Source organism: Micropterus salmoides, unplaced genomic scaffold (genome assembly GCF_014851395.1).
Source record: "Micropterus salmoides isolate LMB-PRFRI ecotype aquatic unplaced genomic scaffold, ASM1485139v1 Ms_hic_scaffold_22, whole genome shotgun sequence".
Classification (NCBI taxonomy): domain Eukaryota; kingdom Metazoa; phylum Chordata; class Actinopteri; order Centrarchiformes; family Centrarchidae; genus Micropterus; species Micropterus salmoides.
This window is the reverse complement of record NW_024041373.1, coordinates 4,759,741-4,786,049: the sequence shown is the minus strand read 5'-3', so window position 1 is coordinate 4,786,049 and position 26,309 is coordinate 4,759,741. Positions and strand designations below refer to the sequence as shown.

General features: G+C 40.6%; 1 protein-coding gene across 1 annotated transcript in view; it reads right to left on the bottom strand.

Moving 5' to 3' along the window:
- Positions 1–24,750, bottom strand: part of ltbp1 (latent transforming growth factor beta binding protein 1) — a 156,976-nt gene extending 132,226 nt beyond the window's left edge. The window contains 2 exon segments of the mRNA XM_038737681.1: positions 13,898–13,968; positions 23,661–24,750. Coding sequence (XP_038593609.1) covers positions 13,898–13,968; positions 23,661–24,019 — 430 coding nt within the window. The 5' untranslated portion in view covers positions 24,020–24,750.
- Between the last annotated feature and the right edge of the window lie 1,559 nt (positions 24,751–26,309).

The following is a 26,309-nucleotide window of genomic DNA, read 5'->3' as shown; positions in this document are numbered from 1 at the left end:
TGTCGCCTCGGCAACAGCACGACGGCGCCTAAACAAAAAGGTGTTCTGCCAGCTGACCACAGACAAGGTAACAGTAACAGCAACTTTAGCATTTAGCTGAAATCTCTCTCCAGCTCTCTGTAGCTCAGACAATCCCTGCTACCTGCGTGTGCTAATCCATCCTTTCACCCAGATTCTTTGTCTTTATAATTGATCTTTATAATAACAAACAGCTGTTTCCTGTGCAGGATCACTCATTTCACGTTTCCCATTTCACGTGTGTTTTCTTGACAAAACGTGGTTTGGAAACCCGCGTCAGGTGACACAGCCGCTGTCAGCTCCTGTAGTGTGTGTGTGTCCCTGTCACCGATCAGTCGCGTAGTGTGAACGCCACAGCGACAACGGCCGACGCTGAAAGTCGTGTAGTCTGCACAAGCCTGTAGTATAACTTGTACAGCACTTGTTTATAGCAGCTGTCTGGTTGTTGGTCTGATGTTTGCTGTATGACACACTATGAATTTCCAAAAGGACTAATAAATATCTATCACCTATAAACATGCACAGCTGATCCCGCCACCAAGCAAAAGTACTTCTTAAACGACGCATCGATGAATCGTTGAAATAATCTATCAAAGCTTTGAATACTAAAATCATTGTTAGCTGCAGCCCTACATCCACCCAATTCACATTTGATTGGTTAGAGTTTTGGAAAGGCCCATAAGTTCAAGATGAGTTATTAAAAATATTTTAACATTTTACAGGAAGAAAAGACACAGGATAAGAACTTGGGAAATGTAATTTTCATTTTACTGTTTCTTTAACAAGGAGGTCATCTACCTGCATACAGAATCTAGCTAGCTACACAGCTACATGCTTGAAAAGTAGCAACATAAAAATGGGAACAAGTGGGATGAGATCTACGCAGATGTCCAGGTTCTTTAAAGTCAACCCACAGAAATGGCACTCCAAGCAAATGACTTTGATGGGACACATCACTAACTATAGTGATTGGTTAATTCAACGGAATGACAATTCAGAGGTTAGTTATAATTCTGTCTGACAATTCTATACTAAAATTTGTTCCTTGTCAGGATAACTTGTTTCATGCCATAATACCAGCCATCTCCTGTTGACTTCTTTACATATTTTTTGTATTTCCTTGGTATGTCATAGCCTGCAGGCATGTGTTAAATATCTGGCTCAGCTATCTTCAACACGTGCATTCTTTGCATTTCTCTGTAAAAGCAGCCTTTTCCTATCTTCAAAACCAGTGTACCATTTCATTACCAAAATGGAAAGCCATTAAAATGAAATTGAGGAAACAACAACATAGATCTTATCAAGGAAAATCAGCCTTGCTGGAGAATACTGAGTGACGTTAATACCTGCAGTGGGCCATTAGCTCTCGCGGCATAACTAATACAGAGCTTGTATCTTCAGTGATGGTTAAGTAGGATGAGTATGGACATCATCCAGACGCAATAACCAGCAGCAGTCACATCTTAATACACTTGACTCCTCCATTGCCCTTTGAACTGAGTTGTCAGGCACTTTGCTGAACATTACTGTGCCTCCCCTTTCACTTTGTAACAACTACATTCAGCACACAGCCCTCAAGTGTCAGTGCTGCTGATGGACACAATAATGAGCTGTAATGGGTTTGGCCACTGGGAAATGAGCAAACCACTTGAGTCAGCATGTTGCCAGGTGTTCTTCTAGCCAACCCACATGGAGAAAATATATAAAACAGTTCTCCTTGGCCATGTTTTTCTATGTATACAATAAAATAGATAAGGATGATTACAAAATCATTACTTAATTACATTATGTTGATGGAACAAAGAAATGCAGAAATCAACTGCAAGGGCACAGTGCAGTACCCGGACGGTGTACAGTTACCTTTGAGTTATCTTGTGGTTCATCTTCAATGAAGACAAGTGTTTGTGCACATTTTGGATTTAATAATTTAATAATAGCTTTGAAAGACAAAGGTTAAGTATTTTGCGAACACTTTGTCCACCATCACCCAGACACTACTGTTAGCGGAGTGGAGCACCAATCTTCAGCACTAACAAACGAGATTAGCTGACCAGCTTGCACTGCTAAACTGCTAACTGAATGTTTTGTACCTTACTCTGAGTCAGCAAAATAAAGTTAGATTGGAGCTTAGTGAATCTGTGTATTGTACCATTCAGGATACCAGTATTCACTCACGCAAGTGCACTAAAATATTTCACATTCACACACTGGAATTTTCACTGGAATATGCAGTGAAATGCTGCACCAAAGGCTGTGGTAGAGCAGTTCAGCTGCAACACATAGCAGGCTGAGGTGGACAAAACCCAGAGTTCACTAAAGTAAGGATCATCATTTGATTGGGACATCGCTAATATCAACTGCATTATTACAGTACTAATGAAATGATGCTTGAGGGGCCTTAAACTTTATTATTTAACTTTAACTAGTTATAAAGGAAGCTGCAGTCCATACACTAGTATGTTTATTTCAGGAAAGTAAACTGAGCAATTCCACAAAGTTATCAAGATGTTTTGTTTATGAGATAACCATGATGTCTTCACTTCAGGCAGATTCGACAAAGCGCTATTCTGCCCTGCAATTCAATAATCCACTGAAATTTGACTTCATCCAGTCTGGAGAAGGAACTGGAATGTCTCCTGATCATTTGTCCTGAGTTTTGTCTAGCTGAATCACATGTTGTCAACAATGGCAGCCAAGAAAAGAAGCAAACAAAACCAATCTGTGCTCTACAGCAATAAGCAATCTGTGTCCATCTTATTTATGGCAGTCAGGGAAGAACACAAAGAACATTCCTGACTCATTGCCATTAACAACATGAGCTTAATAGTTTGACTTCTGCAGCAAAAACGAGTTTAACTTGTGCCATATGAAGACGGGTAAACAGGTTGTTTCTTTATCTGTGACTAGCTGAGTGTTTTCTCCTCTTAAACCATAATCCCATTTGCTGTTGGTAACGCTGGACAGTACGACATTTTAACAGACTTTAAGTCTTCCCACAACAATTAAAAGAAAGTCTGTCACGGTTAGGGTCAGTGGGGGCTGAACTGACAACCTGAAAGAACACTTTATGCATGCCGACTGAATGGCTCCTGTGGCCATGTGTAAGGCAGTGCCAGAACAAAATTGTTCATTCATGTTGTTACTAGACGGTGACATAGGAGTGAATTTTCACTCCTTTTCCATCCCACTCCCACAAAAATACTCCTGTCCCGTCCCAATCCCAGAAGAATGACTCACATCCCATCCGCTTCCTGAAAAAAAATTAAATGAAAATAGTTTTTATTCATATTAGAACTATATTTCTAATATTTGTATATAAAAACTGATCAGTGAAATAGATTCCTGTGGAAATAATTTGCTTTCGTAGTATACCCTATCATTGTTACCTGGACGACACTCAGCTTTATGTTTCAGTTAAACCACAACAACAGCAACACTTTCCACAACTGTTCAGCTGTTGTGGTGATGGTGCAGTGGATAAGACACATTCCTTTGGTGTGAGAGACCCGAGTTCAATTCCCCACTGTGACATCCAGCAATGTGTCCCTGAGCAAGACATTTTAAGTCGCTTTGGATAAATCATCTGTATCTATGTCAGCTAAATGAATAATAACAATAATACTATTAAGGACTAGATGTCACTAAACATCCTTCTTGATTCTGACAAAAGTGAGCTTCTCATCATCTGGCCCTGAAAATGCTAATAAAGCCTAGTTCACACTGCACGATTTGCCAGTCGCCAAGCTCGCCAACTGTCGGGCTGTGATTGAGGCAAATCAACAATCTGTGTGTGAACTATTCAACGACGCATCAAAAACCTCTTTGCATAGACCAGGAGGTCTGGCCTCCAGGTTCTGACAGAGTCCTGGTGCCACAGCATCACAACTTTTGTGGGATCAACATTTTTCATACAGCCTATGGATCATACTCCTTGAACTCTGGGGAGGACAGCTGGGCCATTAGAAGATCTGACAGTGTTTTAGGGTGTATTGTTTAACCCCCAAAGTCCAGTTCGTTTGACCACACTGATCGCTCCGTGCCGTGCCAGTGTCTTCAAGTGGACAACCCTGCTGTGATCTAACGTTAGCTAGGCTCTTTACATGCTTGCTAATAACTTTTTTTAAGGTGGATCTCCACACTGACAGCTTGTGTGCTGCCATGTTCATGAGAGAGAGAGGAAGCGAGCGATTGAGTGAGACGAGGTGCAGAGCGATTATGTGCTGTACACGCAGCTCTGCAATCAAATATGATTCTAAATAGTCCTAGTAAAAATAAAAAAAAATAAAAAATCAATATGGGGTTGTCGGTGTTGGTACTGCACCAATATGCCAGCTCCCTGTGCTGTATGAAAGGTATGGAGCTAGAGAGGGGGGGCTAATTTGAGCTGCCTCTGAGCCTAGAATGTTGGTAGTAACAGAGGCGGAACGATGAAAAGCCACAGCTGGCATGTCGCGGGATGTTGCCGCAAGCGCTGACTGACTGAGTGAATGCGGTATATTGGCGGATATTCTTTCTGTGTTTACTGCAGGACCTCTGTATGAAAGCGGCAACACTCTCCCCTCTTTCCCTTCAGACTCCTATCCCCCAATGCCCACCCCCTTACAAATCTACGCCAATCAAACACATGTAGCATGAAACGAACATAAACAATAACCAATGAACCCCCTAATCAGCGTGTTACTAAGTTTTATTTCCCTGGGTACAGCAGGGACACATTAAAGTGCCGAGCTGCTGTTAGTTGCTTAGGACCTCCCAAAATTTCCAAGCTTCTGAGCACTTGACCACCAAGGGGCCTCTTAGGTCTTCGAATCAAAACCCGTTGGCAATACTGTGTGCCGAATGTAAAACCAAAGGAGTTTGTTATTTTGCTGGTCTAGCACCTAGACCCATGAGATCAGCTAAGTCTGACCATTTCAAACACATTTAACTCCAATGATGTGCTCTGGGTCGTGTATGGGATTTTTAGGGCTGATCGCCGATCACTGGAAGCAGTATCGACCAATACCGATCACAGGGTCTATTTGAAGCCTTCTGTTTATGGTGTAGTATTTATTTATTTAACTACTCTTACAACATTGAGAGTTGAAAAAATCATGAATTGACAACTGTTTTTTTTCTTGACAGCCAACATGTGCAACATGTGCAACATAACCCTTGGTTACTGGGAGCAGCTGAGAGCTCAGTGCTTCCCACAGACAGTGTAACTGTGGCCAGGACGGTAGGGGGTATATTTCAATTTCTAGTAGGTTGCTTCTTATTGCAACATTTTAATCAGGACCCGAGCAAGAAACGTGCGAGGACCCTATTGAAACTCAAGGAATTATTTTTTCTTCGTCTTCTTCTTCTTTTTTTTCCTGCACAGTAATCACATTTTTAGTGGCCTTAAGCTCACAAATTCACCAAACTTCAAGTTTGGTGAAACTGCACAAAATTCAAGGGTGGTGAAAATTTATGGGCCTTTCTCATTTCCCAAATTTCTGTCTCCTCGACTCCTTGAGGCGCATTTTAGTCCCGCCCACCTGAGATGCGAGCTTGAGGAGTCGAGGAGGAGACGCCAGGAGAGAGGAGTCGAGGAAACGGGCATTTAACAAAATGAGATGTTTCTTTTCTCAGCGCCGTCATTTTAAAGCAACGTCCATTAAATATGACGTGTTGCACAGCTGCATCATCTGTCCACTGTTAGAGCTGTGATCTCTGTCAGAGTACCAGAGCAGCTTTTGGCACTAAAGGCTACAGATCATTTCTTCACCATCCAGAAACATGTCTGTCAACATTATAACAAGTAGAAACATCTTGAGGTTCCAATAAATATTATCTGTTGAAACAGTCAGATTACAGCAGCCTGATCATTCACCAGGCTACACAGCAGACTAGGCCTACCACTTTTTTGTGGTGCGCCTTTTGTCTGTAAACAGGAGGCCTACACGCATAAATCGTCCACGTGCCCCCACCAACTAATTATTTTAGATTAGATTTAGAGACCAGGATCTGCATGGACGTTTTACCGACACCTCCACCGGTCCCCGTAGCCTTCCAGGCGATTTCTTTCTTGTGTGTTATATTGATGTCTGAGTGTTTTCTTTAATGATTTACTTTGATGAGTAGAGAGGCTGCTGTCAGTCATTTAAACATTTCCATCTGTGCAGTAATGTCACAGCAAATATCGTGGGACAAAACAGAAAAAACCTGCAGTAATAAACTTGACAGGACAGAGAGATTAAACAGAATTAAACTTTCAGCTTCTATAATCCACGTTTAGACTCTGATGGAGCTCAGGGTTGATCAGGAGGACAGCTGCTTTACTCCAAACACTTTTATTGTATGAAACTGGACTCTGTGTGAGACCTTTTGGATGTGTAGAAGAACACAGAACATGAATTAACACCAGATCCTGACCGATCCTGTCGGCGTGTCCGGAGATTTATTATTATTAATTTATGTTGCTGTGGCGCTTCATCCAGCCGCTGTTTACTGTTCATTTTTACAATCCTGCATCACATTCAACAATAAGAACATCAGTGATATCAAAGTGAAATGACATTAAGGAATGCGGTTAGAACAGAGCTTTATGAGGCGCTACACAAACGATGAAGGGCAGAAAGTTTGATCGCGCATTTGATTGTTTATTTTTTTGATTTCTTTTCTTTTCTGATACAAATTATAAATACAACAGGAACACTGCAGCGTCCTGCTCCGGTTATGGATTGGTCCACCTGTTTGTCACGCCTCTTATAAACATCACAGCGGCTGAAAAGACTTCCGCAAAGGATACCGGACATCAATGTATCCTAGCTTATAGCTCCTCCAGCAAGCCTCCTCAATCCTCGATCCTCGATGTGCATTTTAAGAATTGAGATGTCGTTCAAGATGGCGTGCTGAGATCGATTTCCGGGTCACACGCTCGAGGATCGAGGATCGAGGAGTCGAGGAGACAGAAATTTGGGAAATGAGAAAGGCCCTATGTCATACGGTGTTCGCGCATGGGCGTGGCAAAATGGGAATTAATCGGATCGACTTCAAATTTTGGCTGTGCAATCTAAAGACATTATTGAGAAAAAGTTGTGCTATCTGTGATTATTCGTTGATGGGCGTGCCCGTGGCATGGCGTCAAAAATTTATGATTCGTTATGAAACAGGTTAGAAAAGTTGTTATAACTTCAGTGTACATGCTCACATCTGTACCAAAATTTACATGTACGTAACAGTTGTCAACAGTCTCACCCTGAACACATCCTTATGCCAACAATTGTGAAGCTTGTAAGATTTTGGGTAACGGCTTGTCTGTGGCGTGGCGGCGAAGTTTGATGTTTCGCCATTAAACAGGAACTTTCCCCGACACACTTCACGGCGTGAGGGCCCACCCAACGCCCAATGTGTCTGCTCTGTTGACTTTCTTCGTCAGCAGACATTTTATAAAGTCACCCAAAAACACAACTCGCTATTCCTTCCTGAGGAGCCTTGGTGTTGACGTAGCCGATCGAAATGATCAAGACCAATGGTACCAAATCAAATGAAATTTGCACTGGTGTGTTCACATTGTCGCCGTGCTTGTAAAATATTTGTGTCTATGTCTTCCAATATAATACCATATAAGGTCTCTCTCTGTTTTTATGCAAAATACCAAAATGAGTTGCCAAATATACCATAGCAGCTGTGAGTGGGAACACACAACTTTTCTGTGAAATAAAATAAATATAAAATAACTGCCAGACCAGTGAAGCCATTTTAGCGGCACATAGAACATTGTCTCGTGTGCTGTCATTGTCAAGAGACTAGGGCTGGGCGATATGGCTAAAATGTTATCACGATAAAAAATTCATATCATTTGATATCAATAATTATCAGGATAAATGTCAAATCATTATTTCTTTCAAGTTTAAAGGCATATTTTTGCTCCTGAGTGGAGGTTGAAAAAACCAGATGGTTAGTTGTACTATGTATGTAACTATGTAACTATTCTTTCTGATCAGAACAAACACTTGATGCCAAACAGTGGATCACTTAACAAATCTGAGGTAGAAGAACATTCAAAACAATTATAATAAAAATCTTTTTTCAAGAAACATGCCTGAGTAAAATTAAGTAAAATCTTTTTTTCAGTCCCTTTTCCTCAATAAACTAAATATCTATATAGAAAAATTAAGTGCAAATTCATCCGTCAGTCAAATTATTTAAATTAAACCTTTATTGAACATTTGTTATATTGTTATTGAGGGAAATTATAAAGCGATAATTATTATTATTGTTTTATTGCCCAGTCCCAATTGAGACAAACTATTTAGAACGAATATCGGCCGATAACTAATTATATCCGATTAATTGGAGAGAGAGAGAGAGAGAGACAGAGAGACAGAGAGAGAGAGTGAGAGTTTGCATTGAGTCACACAAAGCAAGCCGTACAGCGGATAGCCCAGGTGTGAATAATAAAATGAATGAAAACAATCCTTCACTAAGCAGGAATTAATATTGAGGAAATAAAACAGTACAAGTACACACACTGCTGTTTTGCATTCACAATACAACAATAGAGAGTTTTATCCACACAATTGCAGATTTTTAGAAACTGGGAGACATTTGTGGTTCTCTCAATCAAAATGCAGTATAAAAAATACAGTAAGACAACAAAACAAATCGTTCCACTTACTGACATAATTATTATACAATTAACTACTCATTTGTTTTCTCTACAGGGAAAGGTATATAAATCCAAAAATAAACTATTGCTTTGTTCGTTACATTAAGTATATCTCCAACGTAAGCATCTGGCTTGGGGGAGGATAGATAACAGACTGTCAAAGCCTATAACCAGAGGAATGTCCCCTATTGGTCATTGTCCAGAGGTTTGCACAGTGTTTCCTGTGCCTGTATAAACAAAAGGAGTCTGTCCACCCACACTGTAACTCTTCAAGTGTTCAGCTGATATGGGCTCCCTAAAGCTGAAAACCAAAACACTATTCACTGTGGGAGCAAAAAGCTTTTAAGTCATCGGGATTCGTCCTCTGAAGACCATAATTATCCACAGCAGGTTTCATGGAAATATAGAATTGTATGGTTTTTTTTGGGGATACATCTGCAGTAACAAAAGCTTTGAACATAATTTAAACAATGAAATTATGACATCATGGTTGCACTTGAGAAAAGTCAGGGCAACCTCAATCTGATTATTTATCTTCTAGGGACCATGAAAGTCCGCTTAAATCTTAACTCAAAGTACACTTACTAGCTTTCTAGCCAGAGCTTTCAACTGCATCTGCATTTTGTTGCCTCACTACTTGTACTTTGGTTTGTGAGATTTGATTTGATTAGATTCAACTTTACGGGTTTTAAGTCGCTTGTATCCACAATCTCATTCTTTCATCATTATCCAAAGCTAAAGCTATCAGACTCTTAAACTCTAATTCATCCTCAGCACTGCTCCAGTGATGAGTTTATTTCTGTTTACCATTTTTCATAATTGATTCTTTATTAATATATATTGTCTGCTATGTAGCAGAAGGGAGTTACAAAACTCTATTTCACTCTAACTTGTTATATTGTGAAAATAAACCTACCTACCTAAAGACCATAGTGGGTTTTGATTTTAGTGTTCCTGCTGTCAATTTTGGATTCCATCTCAAGGCCCGTCTACTCAGTGGATTCACTCACTAGGGAAAAGTAAATCCACATTGATCTTCCACATCAAGTTGTAAACATCTGAACCTTTGATCAATAGCAAACCATCTTGACACTGCTGACTGCTGAGGGAACAGAGAGCTGGAGGGTCCAAAAGAAAGGAAGCTATTATAACCTATTAGCTGTGTTGCACAATTCACTTTTGTATAACCCTGTTCTGCTCAAGTGTCAAGAGCTCCACAAAAGAAGGATGGTTGGCGGACAGTTGTGAGACAGCAGTCGATGGTACAAATACATATCTTAATATATGTATGATGTATTGTCCTGCAAGCGATCAAGCTAACTAGCTTGTTAAATGACAGAAAGTTAGCTAGCATAAAGTAAGTATAAATTATGCTAGCAATATAAGTGCTATATAAGTACAGTATAATTAAATTTGTGAGAGAGTGACAGATCCAGACACTGTGAGATCCATTACACACAGAAACATGGGGAACTACTGTCTATGAAGATTCTCAGTCATCCAGGTCATAGTTATCCAACGAAGGTTTAAGTGAACTTGACTTTAACCTTCGTTGGATATGGGGAACTCCTGTTGCTCTCCTGAGAACTTGAGCAATCTTTCTAGAAACCTAGAAAACTTAAATAGTAAATTGGCAAGAGCCTGCAAATAAGAAAGTTATCTGACCAATCTGTCTGGGACAAGAGTTATAATCCATTTCAAATCTGTTTTGTTTTCACTCTTGAGACACGTGCTCTTGCCAGTCAGACAGTATAATAACTTCTCATGACTCAGCAGGTTGCAATTAAAAAAAGAAAAAAACTGTCCAGACACTGGGGCTCAGTCATGACATGCATGATTGCACAGATTTGATATTAACTTGTGCATATGCACACACTTTTGCAGAATGTATCAATACTGAAACTGGCTGGGCACAGAAATGTTGGCAGAATAAAGCAGAGTTAACAATTATGCATGTGCATGGGTAATTTTGTATGTTTTAATTATACACACCAAGGAGCCACTTCACCCTGAGCAAAAAGTCCTTGGAGTTATTTGTAGCTATTTTTTATCCAGGCTGCTATTAAAACTGTATCTAATGCCAGTGCACCACTATGCAAACCTACAGTAATTTGGCACTGGTTTCTTCGGGTGACCTTCGAGTTAAGTCGAGTGTTTTCTAAGAGTGTTTCTTTCAGAATTAGAAGGAGCTTTATTGCCAAGTAGTGTTTTACACACACGAGGAATTTGTTTTGGTGATAAGGTATACGTAGACAAACATACAAATGTAGAAATATATAAATATGGAATCGACAATGCAAGTTATATAAGAATAATAAAAGAATAGAGAAAAATAATACAGTGGTGGCCCAAAGATTAGAGAAGCGAGCTTGGACTGGGGGGTCGCCGGTTCAAACCCCTGACCGGAAGGATAAAATCTGGGTGTGGAAAGTAAACCAAGCAGTGCTTTCCCTCCCTCATTTACCACCACTGAGGTGCCCTTGAGCAAGACCCCTAACCCCAAAAGCTCCAGTGGAGCTGCTTAGTGGCCAGCAGACCAGGCTGCCGTTGTACTGGGCAGCTTCCAGGTGTGAATGTGTAGCAGTGTGAATGTGATCAGGGCCTTCCTGCAAAAGAGAGGCTTCCTCTCAGTGAAGCTCCCCATAATAAATAAAGAAAAGAAAAAAAATTTGCAGAGAAGGAACAACGTCACCGGGCTAACAGAAGAGAATAAATATATAAATTGACAAAATATAAAAACAACGATTAACAATTAACAACAAATATGTGCCCTGTGTCAGGTTTGTGCATGATATGCAATGAAATAATATTTACATGTGCAGAGACATTTGTATTATTTGGGGGGAGTGTCAGTCGGGGGGCCCGGCCTTGTTGATGAGGCTAGCTGCAGACGGGAAGAAGCTGTTTTTGGTCCTGATGGACCGCAGCCTCCTGCCAGAGGGGAGAGTCTGAAACACTTTGTGTCCAGGGTGGGAGGAGTCAGCTGCCATCTTCTCTGCTCGCCTCAGAGTCCTGGAGGCGTGCAGGTCCTGAAGAGAAGGAAGATTGCAGCCGATCACCTTCTCTGCAGAGTGAATGATGCGCTGCAGCCTGCCCTTGTCCCTGGCAGTGGCAGCAGCGTACCAGATAGTGATGGAGGAGGTGAGGATGGACTCAATGATGGCGGTGTAGAAGTGCACCATCATTGTCTTTGGCAGGCTGAACTTCTTCAGCTGCCGCAGGAAGTTCATACTCTGCTGGGCCTTCTTGGTGAGGGAGGTGATGTTCAGCTCCCACTCGAGGTCCTGGGAGATGATGGTGCCCAGGAAGCGGAAGGAGTCCACAGTGGGGACTGAGGAGTCACACAGGATGACTTGGGGCTTTCTGAAGTCCACGACCATCTCCACTGTAAATGTAAATGCTCTGTATTTGTATAGCACCTTTTTAGTCTTTTCGACCACTCAAAGTGCTTTTACACTACACCATCACATTCACACACTGAGCCTAAGTGCTCAAACAGAAACTAGCATTCATACACTGAATGTGTATGAATTCGGGGTTCAGTATCTTGCCCAAGAACACCTCGACATGCAGCCTGTAGGAGCCGGGAATTGAACCTCCAATTTTTGACTACTTCGAACTACCTGTGGAACATCAGAATCTGCTTTATTGCCAGGTATGTGTACACATACGAGGAATATGACTCTGGATTGTACATTGCTCATGATGTGCTTACTTATACAATAATACAGTAATAAAATCAAACACAAGCTGGTGGCAGATTTCTACATTGCATGTGGGAATGCAAATGTTCTAATCTTTGTGGATGAAAGTCTTCAATTTTTGGGTAACTGGGTAATGTTGTCATGGGACGACAGGACTAAAACGTCACTTCCTGGCACTAGAGAGCACTTGAACACATTGTGAAACATTCTTGTAAATCACTTGATGATTGTCACACAGCACTATGATTATAACTGACTTTTGGCATCTAGATGTGTTAAGGGGGCGACCGTTATCAAGCATGTTTGGTACCAATCTGAGCATGTACAGTAAAGTTAGGACAACTTCCTGCTTCAGAACATAACATCATCAAAGTGTGAGATAGTTTTGTGGATGTGGCCAACCGGTTGGAAGAAGTTCATCACAGCATAAAGGTAGCCACTTCCTGTTCCTGTGACTTTCAGCAAATATTGGCTTGTCCATCCATTTGTTTAATCATCTATGGGTTTAGTGTACACAGTGAAATTTAGAAGTCATTCTGATTTATTCTCTAGTCGGATTTTTTTAAACTAAGGAGCCTGTAAATCGGCAAAAATGACAATTAAATCCAAAACGGCCGACTTCCTGTTGGGTTTAGGGAGTGGTTTCAAGAGGCTTTTTTTGTACGTCTGGACATGATACATGTGCCACAGAAGACCCATAAACTACACAATTTAAAAATATAAGAAAGATAAAGATAGAGTAAATACTGATAAAACTGACAATACAATATGAAACATGAAAGACCAATAAAGGTGCAACATGGATACTGTTTAACGTTCACAGTTAGTGCAGGGATGTGCTAAATATTTATGATTTCATCATTTCATTATGAAAATGTGCAGTGCAGCATTTATATACCTGTTTGGGCAGTGTGAGAAAGTAAACTGTACTTTCATGCCCTTAAGGACAAAGGTTCAATGAAACAATATAAAGGCCTGTAGACGTTCTCCCTAGATGCCAGCCTTATGTAACTGAAAAAAGGAAGATGATTTCTGCAAATCAGTCAAAACATACACAACACATGGCAAGTTCTAGAAAGATGATCATGAGGGAAACTTCCCAAATTCCAAGGTGATGGTGCATTCAGCAGGGTAAAGTTAATACTCCTTTACAGCCTCTAACAACAGAATAAATGAACATTTATGAGGAAGTGATGATTATACTGTCTGACTGCTTAAAAGATTAACAAGAACTTCTTAAATTCTTCATTCCCATTTCCGTCTAGTATACTCTATATATTCCTGACACAATCATTTTCAAAACATTTCTATAAGAAAGAGATATCTTTAGAGAAAGAGAGGAGTGTGTAGTGTCAAAGAAAACACGAGAAACTACAACAAGTTTCAAAGCTATAGTCAGGCACTGGAAAGAACGTGGTGTGGGTGCCTGGAGCACTTTGGCCAGTGTTTGTGTGTCATCCAGTGTTATTATGTGTAGACTGGAGTAGCTGTATCAATGTGGAGATGCTGTTGTGTTGAAAGGAGTTTACTGAACACTTACGCTTTGTGCACCGCTGCGATCCCTGAGCTTTGCTCCATCCATGACAGCAGTGCCCTCCACAGACATTCACCCTGCAAACAGAAACCAAGCAGAGGCAGATGAAACAACAAACACACACACTCAAACCCACATGTGAAAGGAACACAAGCTGATTGGTGGAAGGCATTCTCTCCCACCCTCTTTCCAACTTCTGGCATTAAGCGCCTCAAAATTAAGAGTTGAGCTGTATTTGAAGATCCCAACACAATGCCAGCCCAGAACTTTCTCTTGGCTGTGGCAAACCTAAACAGTATTTTACCTCTCAAGAGATGTTATTTCAAAGAGACTACATTAGATGAGTGCCAGTTTTCTCTTTTATTCAAATCTTTCTGCACCCGAGTAGACGAATGCTCCGCTACCTGGGCTGTCATTGGTCTTTAGTACTATTTTTAAACTGGAGACTGTAAGGTAAGAAACAGATCATGTCAAGTTTCATTTGAGATCTGTAACACCTAGTAAAAAATGTTGTCAGCGAGATTCAGGGGGTTTGAGACAAGGCACATCATCATCATCTAAATGTTCCCACATAATAATCGGATCTTTGGCACAAATCTGCCGGGCTCCACCAATTCTCAGCGGATGTTTTCCAGACTTGAAGTCAGTCAGTCAGACTTGACTTGATTTGAGTCACGCTGTTGGAAGCTGGGCCAACCTGGGAACTCACCAATCACAGTCATCATAGAGATTGGCTTTGATAATGAGTCACTCTCTCTTTAATCTTTTGTGGAGTTTAAGATACAAAATGAAGCTTAATTCTGTTACAGCAGAGACTAATACCCCTGTCCCTATTAGGTGCTGCCCATTTGTGTGACACACTAAAAGTAGAGAGATGAGAAAGAAAATAGGGATCTCACTGGGAATACAAGGAGCAAAGGGCAACATTATGAGGTGCCTTTGGTTGAAACATGTTCAGCTCTTCGTAAAGCCGCACTTGTCCACCAGTCATGGCCTGGATGGGGCGGGACAAAAGTTTGAAGTGCTACAGCAAACTTTAGAAAAGTCGTTTTGCATTAATGGCTGAAATTACTGATTATTTAGTACTTAGCTATAAGAAATTATAAACCTAACCGCCAGGAAGAGAATTTTTCTTGCACAATGATTTAATGAAACAATGATAATTGTTGGTTCTGTAATTCTTAAACTGCTGTATGGAACTAATACACTCATTTTTACTAGTTACTCCTCCAAGTTGTGGATAGTGCATCAGCAGAGGACAAATGTAGATTTAGCCAGGATTCCAGGATACCGACATGTGCTGCTTCTAGCCGCCTCTTCCTGAGAGCAACATGTTCCCCTTGTTCGTTTTAGATCTGTTTTACTAAAGTTATTATTGTAATATAAATATTGTGTGTGAGCAGGTGTGTGTGTTCACAACAACATGTAAATAAAGAGAGTACTGGCATTTATTTTTTTCCACTGCAAGCACTGGTGAACACCACAGTGTTTCCCACAGTTTGGGGGTTTATTTTCAGTAGTTGACCCTGGTGGATGGGGGAGGGTTGTTCATGTGCTGGTGAGAAGCTCCAACATTTGAGAGGCAGCTGTGAAACAGCACTGCATTTATGAGTTGCCAATTTCTTGCCTGTAATTATTCAAAAAACTTTAAGTGGACATCTCCCAGCTCCAGCTCCAGCCTCCAGCTCCCATGTTTTATTTTAAATCTAAGTCCCCACACAGTCACCTATGACGTAGACAAAGTTGAAATTGGATGAAAACAGTGGTTTGTACACAACATGCATCAAGGGGGGCCATAAAACTCAGAGCTGCAGTGCTAGTGTTACACTGCAAATGGCATATCGTAACACTTTCTAAAATTAAACTGCACCAACAAAAAACAAACCTTTGTTACGGGCCCCATTCTGTACCAAAATGACAAAACAAGTTATACGGACACGGACACAAACACACACACACACACACACACCAACTGATCCTGATCCAGTTGGCTTGGGCAGTATCTATTTTTTCATTCCTTCCTGACATGTCACCAGTATATATACGGTATGAGAAGGTATTTGTGTAAAAAAAATAAAATAAAAGCTGAGCTGCTGCTGATGGAAGTCCCTGTAGCATGTATGCCTACAGTGCTGTGTGTCTATTATGTAGTTAGCCTACTTTGACAAATCTTTCTTGGTTTAAATCCTTATGGCCCATTGAATAATAAACAGACAGTCTGTCTTCTTCCAAAGATTCTTGCAGGAGGACCCGATGACACTTGTTGATGTGGATATCAACACACGTGGGCTGAACAGAGATGATGTCACATAGCTTTGTCCGGTTGGCTGGCTCACCTTTATCATCGAGACTAAATCCAAAATACCCCGAAACAGTGGCAGAGGCATTTCTCTTGTTGACTAGTCCTGTTACATTGTCCCACTACTCGCAGTCGCCATGGAGTAGCTCCTATTAGTGAGCATTAGTGTGCTGCTGAGCGAGAGAGCGAGCGGCAGGTGAATGCAGAGGAAAAGGTGAGTAGTGAAGTTTAGCAATAAATGTACAGTGTAGGTTACAGTGTGTCAGTAAATAAAGGCTGCAGCTACAGCTCCCTTGTGTATGTTGTTTACCAACTGCTGGAGCTTGTCTGCTACATAGCAGAAGGGAGTTACAAACTCAGTTTCACTTTACAACCTGTTGTAATGTGACAAATAAATCTACCTTGTTCCTTGTAAAAGTGAGTCCCCTTGTAGAGGCAGTTTTGTGCGGCGGCGCCTGCCTACGTTGAGGAAGTACACTAAAATAAATAAGCTCAATACAGCGTCTCGTTAGCAGTTTAACAGAAAGAGGAGCGTCTGTATTTGTGATGGTTTTATACCGTCTGGATTTCTCAACACCATGATACACCGTAATACTGCCCAAGCTTAATGTCCAGCCCGGTGTAACCTGGTAATGATTCTAATAAGATTAATTTACTTTCATGGGGGTGCCTGCAATTCACAGCTGAACTGTATTCACTAATCACACATCATAGCATTCTGATGGGCCACAAACCGAGCAGCTGAAGCCATGCTGCTGGACCACACACAGACTGGTGTCCCTTATTCTGACATAAACTCTTTACATGACTGAAATGCAATTGGTCCCACCTGCTAACAAACCAGTCAAATGGGCCAGAACTAAATAGACAGATGGTTGTTGAAAACTTTGTAGAGGCCCATTAAAGTAGGCCGTAGTGGACTGGTTATATAAGGTTGGAACACACAAGTCTTAAGTGTATCTCACTGACTTTCTTTCGAGCACTCCTGTACAGTACTGTTCATGCTTCCTTCCACCCTTGTTTTTCATTTCATGTCGTCTTCTTCCCCATTTTTCTTCTCCTTCCGTCTGTTTCTCTAGGTAATCTTAATTTTTCTAATTCTCCCTTCCTTTCCTGGCTGCCTCATTTTCAATAAATCTGTCTATCTAGACCATTCTTATTTTAATCTGTCAAGTGTATGGACTCTACAAAGCGCACCTGTAAAAGATCTTTCAAACTCACGCAGACCAAGAGAGGCAACACAACCAACTTAGCAAAGCATTTCACCGACAGATATGCCAACGAGAGCGGCAGGTTAGCAAATGTGATAGATAACATAATTACATTACCCTCAAACGAGTGTGTATTATTGTGTGACAAGCAAACTTTTTTTGCATCGAAGTCTGACAAGGTAGTTAAGGGCAATTTTTACGGTTTAGTTTGGCTTTAACTTACCAATGTGGCAAACATCTCTTTACCGCAACGTTCACACTGGTTACGTTAACTTTACCATAACTTGCAAGCTGCTTCAAATCAGGTGTTCAGAAGTAGGCCTATGCAGGCAACATCCACTGTAAATGATACATTTATACTCAAATCTGCACAGGTAATAGTGATTATGCTTGTACATTTGCGTCCGTTTCTATAGATGCGCTGCGCCAAGGAGGTGTATTGAGCCATGACCATGCAAGTGATATTTGGATGCAAAAAGCATACTACATAAAAGCTTTAACAATGACCTGGATCTACTTATTTACAGTTATGTATTATATAATGTTCTAATTCACAGTCAAAAACACACCTACATGTATTAAAAAACAAACATGAAAACATGTCATAAGCACATAAACTATTTTTATTAGGGATTAAAATAATAAACATAAATGACATTAACTTTAGAGGTACTGTGGAATGTTCATTTCCATGTTCATACTTGTTTTTAGGGTTTCTACTAGAAATTATTCACATGCTTAAATGTTCAAAAAACACACTATATTTCTCACACTGTCCACTGCTTCAGCACCTCTTTTCACCCTCTTTCTGAACACTCAGTTTTAGCTCCTTTCTTTTTAAGCCCACTTGCTTCTGATTCACCAACTTCCCAAGCACAGAAGAGGGGAAGGGCTTAACAGCACCACATTGAATCAAGACCTGAGAGACTAGCCCTCACTGATAACTGTACAAAAACACAACTTTATTTACTGGTTTTACTGAAACTGGATCAGATTTGATGGAGAAATATTGTCCGGTTTTCCCTCTGATATTCTCCAGCTGCTCTGCCTCCACTTTTGCCGATTTACGGAGTTTATATGTTACTGGTTATTGGAGCAGCTAACTACTGCTATTATTAGTTAGTCGTGCAGCTAGCTGTCCAATTGCTTATTCTGCCCAGACTGGAAGCTTGGTGCTCCGCGAGTGTTAGCGAGTGTCTGGGCTCTACTGAGCACATTTTCTAGTTTTCTGTTTAATCAAATTAGATTTAAAAATGACAATGAGAACAGGCTCTCTCAAAAGTTAGCCTAATAAAAAAATTACAGTTCCATGTTGTCCTTTATTATCACTTTACTTCCATTACTAGATTTTTGCCGTGGTGTTGTTTCAGTATCTGCATTATATTTAGGCATATTGAAGTCATAAATTTTGTATCGTGACAAAACTACTTGCAAGTGCCCTGACTTTATAGAAGCGCACCACTAAAAGCTGAAGGGTCTTTAAGGTAAGGCAGCTCATTGGCCATTTACAGCAAATTATTATATACAGTCGCAGGAAAAAGATGTGATCTGGTCTTCATCTAAGTCACAACAACAGACAAACACAGTCTGCTGAAACCAATTCCACACAAACAATTATATGTCTTTATGTTTCTTTTGACCACACTGGTTGACCCTCCTTTGGCAGCAATAAGCTCAACCAAACGTTTCCTGGTCAGGAGGAATTTTGGACCATTCCTCTTTACAAAACTGTTACAGTTCAGCAATAATCTTGGGATGTCTGGTGTGAATCACTCTCTTGAGGTGAAGCCACAGCATCTCAATCGGGTTGAGGTCAGGACTCTGACTGGGCCACTCCAGAAGGCATATTTTCTTCTGCTGATGCCATTCTGTTGCTGATTTACTTCTGTGCTTTGGGTCGTTGTCCTGTTGCATCACCCATCTTCTGTCGAGCTTCAATTGGCAGACAGATGGCCATACATTCTCCTGCTAAATTTCTTGATAAACTTTGGAATTTATTTTTCCGCCGATGACAGCAACACTTCCAGGCCCTGAGTCAGTGAAGCAGCCCCAAACCATGATCACCCCTCCACCATACTTCACAGTTGGGATGAGGTTTTGATATTGGTGTGCCTTTTTTCCTCCACACAGAGTTGTGTGTTCCTCCCAAACAACTCAAGTTTGGGTTCATCTGTCCACAGAATATTTTATCTAGTCTATGTGTGGGAAACACTGACTGAACCGTTGTATTTCTTAACATCATACAGACAAATAGTAAGTATACTATCGCTGTCATCATGTCACGTTAGACAATGAAGCTAAAATCAAATATACTAGCTAGTCTATTTGGAGGGTTGCAGGTCTCAAAGCCCTAAACATTAAGGAAAAATAGTTTACTTTCTGTTAGAGGTGTTAGACACAATGTTCAAGAATCCATAAAATGCTTTTATTCTTAATTAGCCAGAGCAGCCTAACCAATTAAAAGGCCATCAGTCACAGCACAGACTAATTAGGGTCAGTCAACAAAGAAGCCCACAGTTTTATCATATAACAATATGTGTGACATTTCCTCTTACTTCCAGCAGTTAGTAATCAAGACTCAAATTAGCATCATAATTTCATGATTATTTCAAGGTATATGTATATCTGGAGGGAGTTTTATTATAATGAATTATTTATAAGCTCAGTAGGACTTGGACATATTGCCAAAAATCTTATCAAGATAATAAATGTAATATCAATCGATATGAATAATTATCACGTTAAATGTCAAATCATTATTTCCTTCAAGTTTAAAGGCTGATTTTGAACGCTAAGTGCTCCTGAGTGAAAGTTTAAGAAATCAGATGGTTAATTGTGGTTTTCAACTATTCTCTATGGTCAGAACAAACACTTGATGCCAAACAGGGGATCACTTAACAAATCTGAGGTAGAACATTCAAACAGTTATAATGATAAAATCCTTTTTTAACAAATATGCACAGTACAATCTTTTTCCTCAACAAAATAATAAATAAATAATAATAATAATAATTAATTAAAAAAAATAATTGCTGATTCGTTTGTGATTCAAATGAATAAAATCGAACATTTATTGAACATTTGATATATTTATATTGAGGAAACTTATATTGCAAAAATTTTATTGCCCACCCTAAATCACAGACAAGCAGTTTATTGCACACCACCATCTTTGCCAGTTGTCCTGAGCCACAAAATCTAAATTTAGGCATCAAGGTGGACCTCAAGAGCAACATGGCTGAGTTTGGCAGCTTGAATCTCCTCAAAGCAAACATCCCCTTAAATGAATTTCTTTGTGTATCACACAAGTCTGAAGTATACTTGACATGGTTTTGGAAATCTATATTAATCTATTTATCCATCCAGTCTCCATACAAAACTTATCCCAGCATGCAGTATGGTATAGTTATTAGATTACTACTGATAGTCCTTTTACATTTTGACATGTCACAATCTCAAAAGCACAAACAAAAATAATACAATTATTGATGGCCTGTTAAAAATGTTTACCAGTTCCTAATCAAATTAACCCTTTATTATTGCAAACAAAAACCAGGCAATCCATCCAAACACGCTAACATAACCGGCAGGGATAAGGCAGAGAATCAAAGTCCAGTGGAATCAGGCAGGGAATCAGAATCCCAGTCTAAACAAGAGTAAGATAATCGCTGGAAAGCTTAGCAAGTGCAAAGGCAATCTGGCAAGGAGCTAGTGGAGCTGAACAGGTAAATATACTGGGGAGACTATGAGGGAATGAGCAACAGGTGGGTAGAAGAGGCAGGAGAACGCCAGGTAAAAAACTGACATGAGCACTATGTCAACATAGGTAGATCAGGAGGGATTCATGACAGTTTTAATAATCTCTGTCAGACATATGGTTTAGGTTGGCAAGACTTTTACAGGTATTTACAGCTTTGTGATTATTTTTGAAAAAAGGTAAAAGGTTCTAATTCAAGACAGCCACCAATTGTTTTATTCATATATATATATTGATGCTTATAACTCAGGAAGCAATAAATGTCTTATAAGCTTTATAAGTTATACATGTCATCACATCACTGAATAAGGACACTACACACTAAGTCAAACAATGATGGGAAAAAGAGCTGGGCACTGAAATAACTGAAGACATGTGGCTGAATGCCTGGAAATCACAGTCGTCCTCCACCAACTCCCGGGCCTGGAGAGACTGTTGGAAAAATTTGATTTGCCTTTTTGTCAATCCCAAACAGAAGTCTAAACAAACTGGTACTCAGCTATGCTGCTGGAGAGAATTCGGAGAAATCATGGTTAATCATGCCCATGTTTTCTGGTCTTCTCTCTATTCAGACTTTCTGGAAGGAAGTAGCACTCATCTTAAAATCCCTGGGTTTTAGGATTAGTACAACATTCACATCCCTCTATCTTGGTGTGTTTATGTAGCCGATGAGACAGATCTTTCATAATTATTGTATGTACAATGTGCAATATTTAAGCTTATGATTACTGTCCTCATAATGTGAAAAATTTTCATAAGTAAATGTTGTTGTTTTTTAAAATGGATGTCATCCCCAAAGATGGTACTTATTCAGTCAAATGACAATTGCTCGCCTGGTGCATATGCCAAAAAAGTTTCTAGCTTCCAGGTGTACTTCCAGGGTATGCAAGAGATGACCAAAGACAAAACTGAGAAGTGTCAAATACCACAGCATCCACAAGAAAATGTAGGCACTGACTGTAGATTATACATTTTTATTGAATGAATTTACTCTTTTTATTTTTGTCTTGTATGCAAGTTATTAACATGGAACATGGAACCAGACTTCTTTTTGCAACCAGAAGAGTTGCCCCCTGCTGGCCATTCAATACAATGCAGGTTTATGGGACTTCCGCATTGTATCAGACCGGAAGCTTCCCGCTTCATGGCTATGTGCGTAGCTTACCCTGTAGGCTAGCGTAGACCTGATGCAGAAGAATGAATCATGCTTTATTGAGTCATGGGAAAGTACTGTGTGTTAATTGGACAGACCTGTGTGGAGATATAACATCACTTCCTGTTTTGTTGCAACCTATAGGATATTATTCCTTTATAACTAATTTTTGTTTAGGATTATAAGAATTATTTTAATACCTTTTGATCATGTGAACAATTTTACATTATTTTACATGCAAAGTTTCAAAAAAGTAGATTAGAAAAGGAAATTATGTGCGAAAAACATATATATATATACACACACACATATATATATATATATGTGTGTGTATATATATTCATATATATATAGTACAAGTCGCAGCTCAATTCAGGAAAGGCGTGGTGCATTTAAGGCTTTTGAATGTGTGACGTACTATGTGGGAGTTATGGGTCAAAACATGTGTGGACGTGTCATTTTTTGCAGGTGTGTGCAGTAGTCTATACCACACCTGTGAATTTCCCTTTCATAACCTTTATGGTGTAGGCTGCAGTATGACTTAAAAAATCCGAGTGACTTCATTAGGGAACCCAGGGGATTTGTGCATGCGTGGCCCCCAGCTCCTAAAGGCTTGGACCCCTAATACGAAAGGTGTGACTCCTCCACCCTAACAGAAAAGTAATAGGAAGGTCAGGGAGGTGTCAATCAAGCAGAGCCTGTATACACACAGTTCTCAGCAGAGGTCTAATTCCGCTAAATAAATGGAGACACCTGTGGGTCCACAGCATGCAGGGCCTTCACAGCTGTTCACCAAGTGTTTCTTATGCCACCTTGTGTGTCTTTCCAGTATGCCAATTCCTACACTACAGAACAACAAACCGTATGGCAGTGATTTACAGATTAGATCACAGAGCCCCAGAAATTCTTGGGTCAGCCAATATACTGCTGAAAATAGCCTGCTTAGTCTGAGACAAACCAGGGATGCAGGGGAGAGTAGGGATTCACAGAGTCTGAGATTCCTCTGTCTTTGACTTAGGAATAACTGCATCATATTCATCTAATGCAATTAGACAATATCATCCACATTAATTTAATCCAGACCGAATGATAACAACGGGACATTTTGTTTGCTTGAGTACAAAGTAGAAACATCAGAATGGGTTAAACCACTTTGAATTTGCAGAATAAAATAGGTCTGAGAAGATGGGGCTGTCATACCGGTGCCCAACTGTAGTGTAGCTACCCTGACAGCCTGCTGATTAACGTTTAATTTCTAGTGCTTGTTGGGTTTATGATAAAAGCTGACAGGAAGTCATTAAGTTAATTCTCATTTCCCACTGGCATTCCTCCCTCCTCCACATTCTTACCCAGACAGTTTCATGAGCTGCCTCTGCTGGCTCTGCTCCTGTCCGCTCTGCTCCTGGCTCAGCTGCGGGGTTGAAGCTGCATGGCTCCCCATCCTGCGGGTCCGGACCTGGCCACCGAGGCTGGAGGTGAGTTCCACGTTGTACGTGTGCGGCTGCCCCGCCGCGCCGTGACGCGTCGAGATGGAGCTGACTCGCACCCCTCCACCCGCTCCGGTCGCCCCCGGGCCCGGGCCGGGCTGGAGAACGTACAGCCTCCTGAAGCCGCTCTGGCTCTGCTGCTGCTCCGCTGACACACACACCGGGGAGAGAATCAACCCGAAAGAAGATAAGAGGCCCCATATAATCCAAGCCATATCCATACCGAATCCGAAGAAGGGGGGGGGGGAGTTTAGGGGGAAAAGAGGTCCAGTTACGTTACTTTCAGCTCCGTGAAAAAACGTATTTTACTTTTTACTAGTGAGAAAAAACTTTTGTATTCCTGAGCATATTCCTGTAGGCAGCCAGACCTCCTACCCGACTCGGTATATGGATGTAGCCTACTTAATACGCTAACATTACCCAGGGAAAAACGTTGGCTTCACTTTCAGAAGTTTTAAATAAAATAGGGCATGTAACGTTCCTCGGCTGTAGAAGTGAATAGCCTAATTTAGCGCCACGGTCTGTCTCCCGAACCGCTGCGGCTTCCTCTGAGCAGGGGTTGACTTGGTCCGCAGTCAGAAGAGCCTGAGAACTCCAGGAAAGTTTCTCTGTTGGAGGTGAACAGTGTTAGCGGCGCGAGCAGCCAGCCTCCAGACGTGACGTCAGGATGGGCGGTGGGGTGGGGGGCCGCTACACTAACCCCAAGAACGTTAGCTGAGAGGTTCTTGGGGCCCAGGGGTGTCCGCCGACCCAAACCAAAGCTCCCACCCACACAGCTCACTGACTGACCCACCCCGGCAACACCCACACATTCATTCTTCAGGCTTCTGTAAGCTGATACTTACTTCCACTTTAAATGAGTAAACTCTACAATACTGTAAGCAGGCTGGGTTTAGTTCCACAAATCTCACACAAGTTTGTTGGTTGAATCATCTCTTAGCAGGTGGTAGTGAGTCCTACATCTGTGGAAGCCCAGAGCAGAAAACATTTATTGATTGTTAGCCTATTAGCTCTGAGGGCACACTTATCTTGAGAGATTACTGCTATCTCATGTTCACCACTGCACTGTTTTACTCCAAATGGATATTACTCTAGATAATTAAAGGTGCTCATTAAGTCCAAGTACATTGACCCTCCATGATTCTGCACTTTAGTGAGGCACCTTGTTGTGGGATCATACGGTTGTAGTGTCATCTTGCTGTGTGGTCCCACACTAGATGCAGACTGAATAGCACTTTAATATATTAATTTGCACTTAATTGCATAGAATGGTACTTTACTGCATAAATAGCACTTTAAACTGCATAACCAAACATTTTGCACTGATTTACTTTAGTAACCAGCTCATGATCTGTATAGTGAAGCATAATGACTGTCTCGTATATTGTGGTGTATTGTACTATTTCCTTTATTGTTTTATTGTCTTGTCCTTTTTGTATTGACCTTGTAACGACCTGCCAGGGACTACAGATGAAAAATAGCCTTCTGGCTAAATCTGGCATATTTACTTTGATGCAAGCTGTTCATTAATGTGCGCATCACTTTTAAGTAAATAAATAAATGAATAAGTCAAGTTATTTTTGTCTAAAAATCTAACATAACACATATTTTTAGTTAATGTTTGTTTGTACCTACACTGTGTGGGTAACACCATTTATAAAATACTACAAAAAGATCTACTATGTGCTCAATATCTGTCTGATCTAATATTGTTCTGTTTAAAACACCTATTCCTTATGTCCCATCAGGCACTCATGTATCACAGTCCCCAAGGTAACTTCTATTGACTTCTGGACAATAAAACAATGTCAATAATTATCAAAACATATTTTTTTTCAATAACAATATAACAAATGTTCAATAAATATTCAATACATTTAGATTTTATTCACTTGAATCACACAAAATAAGGACTTATTTTTTTTATTAAGATGTTTATTTTGCAGGGGGAAAAGGACTGAAAAAAGCTTTTACTTTTTTTACTCATGCATATTTGTTGACAAAGATTTTATCATTATTGTTTTGAATGTTCTACCTCAGATTTGTGTGTTGACCATAAAGAAGAGTTTAAACCACATTTAACCATCAGGTTTCTTCAACTTTCACTCAGGAGCAAAAATCACCCTTTAAACTTAAACAACATCCCAGCCAGCCTGGACCCTCAGCACTTTGCTTTCAGAACCAACAGATCCACAGAGGATGCCATCTCCACTGCCCTCCACTCAGCCCTCACACACCTTGAGAAAAACAACACCTACGTCAGAATGCTGTTTGTGGATTTCAGCTCAGCGTTCAACACAATCTCCCCATGAAGCTGATCAGCAAACTCAGCACTCTGGGTTTAAACACAACACTCTGCAGCTGGATACTGGACCTCCTCACAAACAGACCCCAGACAGTTCGGATTGGTGGACTCACCTCCTCCACTCTAGTGCTCAACACCGGAGCCCCCCAGGGCCGTGTGCTCAGCCCCCTCCTGTTCACGCTGTACGCCCACGACAGAAACCCTCA